At 37.4% G+C, this 7,434-nt stretch overlaps 1 protein-coding gene across 1 annotated transcript; it reads left to right on the top strand.

Annotated features, from left to right (window-relative positions):
• The first annotated feature begins 718 nt into the window (after positions 1 to 718).
• On the top strand, positions 719 to 7,361 carry LOC113052108 (uncharacterized). Its single transcript, XM_026216441.1, has 7 exons — positions 719 to 1,003; positions 1,118 to 1,238; positions 1,697 to 1,854; positions 2,171 to 2,391; positions 2,523 to 2,685; positions 2,816 to 2,925; positions 5,492 to 7,361. The coding sequence occupies exons 1-7, from the start codon at positions 946 to 948 to the stop codon at positions 5,954 to 5,956; spliced, it is 1,296 nt and encodes a 431-aa protein (XP_026072226.1). The 5' UTR covers positions 719 to 945; the 3' UTR covers positions 5,957 to 7,361.
• The last annotated feature ends 73 nt before the right edge of the window (positions 7,362 to 7,434 follow it).

Below are 7,434 nucleotides of genomic sequence, written 5' to 3'. Positions count from 1 at the left end.
GGAAACATGTTCTGCATCAAACTGGGAAAAGACTGAACCCTGAGTGCTTAAAGAAGTCAATGGAAGAGTCATGGTTTGGGGGAAGTTTTCTACATTTATCACCTCCAAAGTGCACACACCGCAGTAAACACACACTATGAACACGCACCAAGAGCATTTGGCTGCAGAACACAAGGAGCAGTTGGGGGTTCAGTGCCTTGCTTGAGACTTGAACCCACAACCTTTGGGTTACGAGTCTGACTTTTTAATCATTAGCCCATGACTTCCCCTAAAACTAACTGAAGTCTGTCAGAGCAGGGTCTCTACACTTCCTACTAATTTCTGACCGCTGTAACCCTCCAAAACTTTACTCGTATCATCTTCTGTGCTACAGTGGTTACTGTTATCTAATTTTGATCAGTGTTTTCCACAATATAAAGTAGTTTTTTTTTTAAATCCCTTGGTTATTTTGTCAAGATGTGAGTATTATGGAGGCATATACCTACAGCTAATATTCCTTCAAATTTTGAGCTGTGAAGAGTAAATATTTCCTTAAAAAAAAAAATGTATTTATAGATTGTTCTCTTAATTTTGATCTCCACTGTACATGTAGCTGTAAAATAATTCTGAATTCAATATAATTATTTAATTATTTTATCGGTTTAATAGCAATTTATAAATTGCTATACTCATTCACACACACTATAAGAAATATTCTTGCTACCATTTCCTCCTTTTGTGGTTTTGTTGCAGCAGTCATGCTGTGACGGCTGTCCTCTTCTCACTTTTTCTGTCCTCCCACTGAAAGTAACAGCTAAAGAAATCTTTTTTTTTTTTTAAGGTAAAGTGTATAAGAAATAGTTATTTTTTTGTCAGTCAACTTGTAGAGATATTATCAGCTATGGCATTTGGATAAGCTGTTCATTTCTATTTATTTATTGATTTATTTTCATAAAATAGCATGTTATGGTGATGCCTGTCACTCTCCTAAACTTATGTTTCTTTCTGTTGGTGTTGAATGTAGGTGAGTGTAAATTTTTCTTTGAAAGCTTTTTTTTCTCTCTTTCATCTGGTGCACTGTTTTCATATCTGTGACTCACAGGTGCAACATGTTCTTATCTTCATATGTTTCGATCAGAGTCTGTAGTCTCTGTCTGTGACATCAGAGTGCATACAATCAATTTCAGATGCCATCTTGAATGGGATTGCCCTGATGCCAGCCCTAAGACCACTTATACTGTACTGAGCAAGACACACGGGTGAGTGTAATCCACACACAAGTTTAGATACACTTGAGGAACTATAAATGATATGGAATATGTAGTTTAGAGAAGAAATGAGAGTGTGGAGCAGAAAGCAGTAGAGCACTGAGATGAGAGGTGAAACTGGGTGGTTTAGCAATAACCACAGTGAGATACAATCCAGGCTCAAAGCATCAGTGCAGATACGCTGTTGTTATCACTTGAGGCACGCTGTTGGTTTCCTCTGAATAACACTCGAAAAATAAAATGACTCGCAAGTGCTGAAGGTCAAATTGTTCTTTACTTGCTTGGTTTTTTCTTTTTTTTTAATCATGCCCAGTTGTCACATTTTTTAAAAGAAAAATAAAATCAGAACTGTCTGCTTTTGCAGCTGATGAATTGCCAGATGATTGACATAAAGAATTTACTTGGCATTTTTAAAAAAGTGTCCTTGATACTGTGTGTTTGTGCTGCAGTACGACATGGACAAATGTTTCAGACTGCATCCAAATTTCTCGGCAAAGCTGTGATCTGTCACGTGTTTTTCCGAACATACACATCTACAGTGTCATCCGACTGACATCTGAACTTCCCTGGCTGAATGAAACTCGGGGTTGCTCTCCTATAACTGATTGTCAGTATTAAACCTCAAAACACATTTCACATATTTGATAAATAGAGATAAAACATATTGCAAATACCTTGAAAAGTTTAGGTTAAACTCCAGAAATGCATTCACTCATAATTTGTAAGAATGTGTTTGAAAACATCTTATATCCGTCTAAAATGCATTAATATATTTGGACAAGAATTTGTTAAAATGTTTATTGTTATTATGATTACTACTATATTATTGTATTATGTTAATTATATAATTATTTTATTATTATCATAAAAAAAGTGCTGAGTGAGATTGTTCTTTTTACTTTTTATAATTTATTGTATGCTAGCTGCTGCCAAATTCACCCCGCCCTCCATAACCATCTCCATGTCCAATGGGAGTCTCTGGGTGACGGTACATTTTCCTTGTGCTCCATCCATAAGCTGCTCGTTAGAATATGATTATTATGAGGAAGAGAAGGAGATGGGATGCTCCTGTCCCCTAACGGAGTTTAAAAGTCTCTGGGCCACAGTCACTCTGTACAACGAACAGAACCTCTCAGACAGACAGGTGCACAACTCTTTCATCTTTACATCCCTTTCTCTTCTGTTTGTTCATTTGTTTATTTACAGTACAAGTGTTTACATTTAGATAAAAAATGTGACTTCCAATGTTTTATTTTAAATTCATTTTTCTTAAAGGCACACACAGCTATGGTGATGCATGAAACCCCATTCATGGTGGAATTTGGTTTTCTTACACCAGGGCAAGTGTACTGTGCTGTGGCCAGCTTCACAGCTGAGGGTGTACTGACCTCTTCTCCCCCGAGCCTCCCGCAGTGCGTTTACATACCAGCAAATCTCGGTGTGCATTTATTTCTACACAAAGCGGTTTTACTTATTTTGTGGTGTGATGAATCAAGACACATTTATTTGTTTGCACCTGTGTGCATTGGTTGCCGGCACTCATGCATGTGTGTTTGTGTGTTCTCCAGAAAGCCTCATCGTCATAATTGTGTGTGCTGTTCTCATCGTTCTTGGCCTAGTATTTTTTCTGGTCTGGAGAAAGTGTGTGACTTCTGAACGTCCGCTGCCCAGAAATTTGGTACTGAACTTACATGAACATGATTGCAAGTGTGTTCTTGCTTTTATAAGTTTATTTTGAGTTATTTACATTTTAAATCAAACAAAAAAATTTTTTTTTATTTAAAAAGATGGAAATGGTTCCCAATAAAAGCTCTATAGCAGTGGTCCTGCACCAGAGGGCACAAATGTACAGTATTGTTCAAAATAATAGCAGTACAATGTGACTAACCAGAATAATCAAGGTTTTTCGTATATTTTTTTATTGCTACGTGGCAAACAAGTTACCAGTAGGTTCAGTAGATTCTCAGAAAACAAATGAGACCCAGTATTCATGACATGGACGCTCTTAAGGCTGTGCAATTGGGCAATTAGTTGAATTAGTTGAAAGGGGTGTGTTCAAAAAAATAGCAGTGTGGCATTCAATCACTGAGGTCATCAATTTTGTGAAGAAACAGGTGTGAATCAGGTGGCCCCTATTTAAGGATGAATCCAACACTTGTTGAACATGCATTTGAAAGCTGAGGAAAATGGGTCGTTCAAGACATTGTTCAGAAGAACAGCGTACTTTGATTAAAGATTCCTCAGTGCAGGGGTGTGTTCAAAAAAATAGCAGTGTCTACCTTTGACTGTACAAACTCAAAACTATTTTGTACAAACATTTTTTTTTTCTGGGATTTAGCAATCCTGTGAATCACTAAACTAATATTTAGTTGTATGAACACAGTTTTTTAAAACTGCTTGACATCTGTGTGGCATGGAGTCAACCAACTTGTGGCACCTCTCAGCTGTTATTCCACTCCATGATTCTTTAACAACATTCCACAATTCATTCACATTTCTTGGTTTTGCTTCAGAAACAGCATTTTTGATATCACCCCACAAGTTCTCAATTGGATTAAGGTCTGGAGATTGGGCTGGCCACTCCATAACATTAATTTTGTTGGTTTGGAACCAAGACTTTGCCCGTTTACTAGTGTGTTTTGGGTCATTGTCTTGTTGAAACAACCATTTCAAGGCCATGTCCTCTTCAGCATAGGGCAACATGACCTCTTCAAGTATTTTAACATATGCAAACTGATCCATGATCCCTGGTATGCGATAAATAGGCCCAACACCATAGTAGGAGAAACATGCCCATATCATGATGCTTGCACCTCCATGCTTCACTGTCTTCACTGTGTACTGTGGCTTGAATTCAGAGTTTGGGGGTCGTCTCACAAACTGCCTGTGGCCCTTGGACCCAAAAAGAACAATTTTACTCTCATCAGTCCACAAAATGTTCCTCCATTTCTCTTTAGGCCAGTTGATGTGTTCTTTGGCAAATTGTAACCTCTTCTGCACATGCCTTTTTTTTAACAGAGGGACTTTGCGGGGGATTCTTGAAAATAGATTAGCTTCACACAGACGTCTTCTAACTGTCACAGTACTTACAGGTAACTCCAGACTGTCTTTGATCATCCTGGAGGTGATCATTGGCTGAGCCTTTGCCATTCTGGTTATTCTTCTATCCATTTTGATGGTTGTCTTCCGTTTTCTTCCACGTCTCTCTGGTTTTGCTCTCCATTTTAAGGCATTGGAGATCATTTTAGCTGAACAGCCTATCATTTTTTGCACCTCTTTATAGGTTTTCCCCTCTCTAATCAACTTTTTAATCAAAGTACGCTGTTCTTCTGAACAATGTCTTGAACGACCCATTTTCCTCAGCTTTCAAATGCATGTTCAACAAGTGTTGGCTTCATCCTTAAATAGGGGCCACCTGATTCACACCTGTTTCTTCACAAAATTGATGACCTCAGTGATTGAATGCCACACTGCTATTTTTTTGAACACACCCCTTTCAACTAATTCAACTAATTGCCCAATTGCACAGCCTTAAGAGCGTGCATATCATGAATGCTGGGTCTCATTTGTTTTCTGAGAATCTACTGAACCTACTGGTAACTTGTTTGCCACGTAGCAATAAAAAAATATACGAAAAACCTTGATTATTCTGGTTAGTCACATTGTACTGCTATTATTTTGAACAATACTGTATATATTATTAACTATTGTTTATATTGAAAACAGTACCATTCTTGAAACTTAAGTAATCACCAAATCAATAAATTTGAGACCGCATTACTCCCAGCTTTGTCATTATTACACTATTATAGAACCACAGCTCTACAGAGGTACACAGAAGCCCATAGAAAATTATTTCTGTGCTTTAATTTGCTCCAAGGAAATAATCAGCCATTGCATTTTCATGACTTTCCTCAATAGGAAAAAATATTTAAATTTTATTTAATCCAGAAATGTGTCATCACAGTCTGATAAGGGTCTATATAAGCACTCTTGGAACATCAGTCATCCAATCAAATTCTACTTTTCCTTTTGTATGATATACAATAAGGGAAGCTTTACTAGCTGTATATTGCAAAGCATTTCTGTCATTCTAAGTACCCTATTAAAACAGTGACTCTAAAGAGCTCTCCAAAACCTTCTAATGCAGAAGCATTTTATTGTCTGTTTAATCTGTAAAAGTATAATTTTTAATATCCTAGGTGTTTTACATTTAAAATAAAAACCATATTGTTTGCTTCTAGGCTTTACTTCGAGACCTGGAACTTCAGACTGAGACGTTCATTGACTCCAGTAAGGTGGCACCACACGAGTGCTCTGAGGGTGACCACGTTTCTGTTGTTTCCTCCTCTGACTTCACACTCATGGACAACCATTCATCTCACTACAGCACCCAAAGCCTGGGCAGAGGCTATTACACAAGCCCCACCGTGCACAATCCAGTCTGCACTCAGGAATCTGTGGGGTCTGAAGAGCTGAGCACAGATGTCCAACACGACGGGTGTCATCTGTCATCATCACATCCGATTCTAGAGGCAGAGCTGGCATGTCCACAGCAGAATCAGTGTGAGGAGACTCCAAACATCCCTCTGAGCTCAGTGCGAGTGAAACATATTCAACAGGGCGAGACGTCAGATGAACACCCAGAGCAGTCTGAAGATGTCATATGGGGAAAACTGACACCACTAGAAGACATCCAAGCCGATTGAAACTCCTGATGTTTTTTTTTTTTTCCTAAAGGTTGAATATACTTCAGTTAAAGGCAACGTTTTTTAGACTCGAGATATGGATTTGCTTTGGGTATATTTTTAATACCCGCTTTATTGGTGCTGTTGATTTGTGATTAGTGCGGTTCTGCCCTTTGTGATTTAAATTTTCTTATATTAAATATTATATATCCTCCCTTTTAGTCTGGGTAATTTGGGTCAGGTAAGATTGAGTTCAGCATTTATTCATTTTACTGGAAGGGAACACATCAGTGGTCAAATGTTGCTGACCTGAATCTAGCAGTCATTACTATTATTACCCTTTGAGGTTTGTTTGGGATCCCTCCTACAGTTCAGTGACTTAGAGCACTAGAAATCCTTATGCTGTCCCTATGAGGAGCAGGGTTGTTTTGGGGGTAACTGTGAGTATAAGGTATGCTTTCTGTATGGCTTAAGTCATTATAAAAAAAAAAGTGAGTGAGACTCTAGGTTCTGGAAAAGTGTATTGTAGCAGGCACTTTGTTTTGCATTAAATTATGCATGCTTCTTATTTCCTCCTTTGTGAGAAAGTGTATGTGGACTCGACTTAAAATCTGTGAGGTCTAATTGGTTGTTGAATTTTGCTATTGTAACAGTGAAGAGAAAGTTGTTGTTGAATAATAAATACAGTAAGTTCACTGCTATTCCACTCCACAGATGACTCGAGTTTTAAATGTCAAGTTTCTTGTTGACCAAATGTAGCAGAATGGAAAGAAGTATGCATGGGTTCAGCTTTAATAAAACCACAGCCCACAAGCATGAAAAACAACATGCATACACATATACCATAGCCCCCCCAAAATAAAAATAAATGCAAGCTAAACCTGTACTGAAATTTCTTACCAAATATCATACATATTCTTCATCACTATATCTATATTTTTGGTGTCTTTCTTTATAACTGCAAGTATTAATTGAATGATTTTTGGTTTTTAAAAGACAAAACTTGCATTAGAGTTGGTCAGTGGGTTTATGTTTAGACATTGATGGTGGGTGCAAGATTTAATCCATAGAACAAGAGTCCAAGAAAAGTATAATAAATGTTGAACTTCAAATAACTATACTCTCGTTCAAAACCATTGGCAGATTTCTATACATAAGCTGTGCCATAGAGAACACTTCTCATAGGGTGTAGTGACTCAATAACTGGGTCACACGGAAACATGCATGTTCTCATCCAGAGAAACCTTTAAAATCACCATATGTAGCAGACGTATCAGAATGTATCATTGTCATAGAATAACTCACCTAAACAAATAATTGAGCCTAGTCAAGGGTTTCATTTACGTATTTAACTGATTATTAATTTTCTCTAACTATCATTGTAAAACATACCAAAAGACCAAACTGAATTCTACTAACACGGACTATAAATGTTTCACAGGACTGTTAGAAGTTTAAAGTGAATATAATGAAAATTGAATACTAAACAGTAAACACAA

This window comes from Carassius auratus, chromosome 32, assembly GCF_003368295.1.
Source record: "Carassius auratus strain Wakin chromosome 32, ASM336829v1, whole genome shotgun sequence".
Lineage (NCBI taxonomy): Eukaryota > Metazoa > Chordata > Actinopteri > Cypriniformes > Cyprinidae > Carassius > Carassius auratus.
Note: the sequence above shows the minus strand (reverse complement) of the source record. Positions and strands in the feature narration are given on the sequence as shown.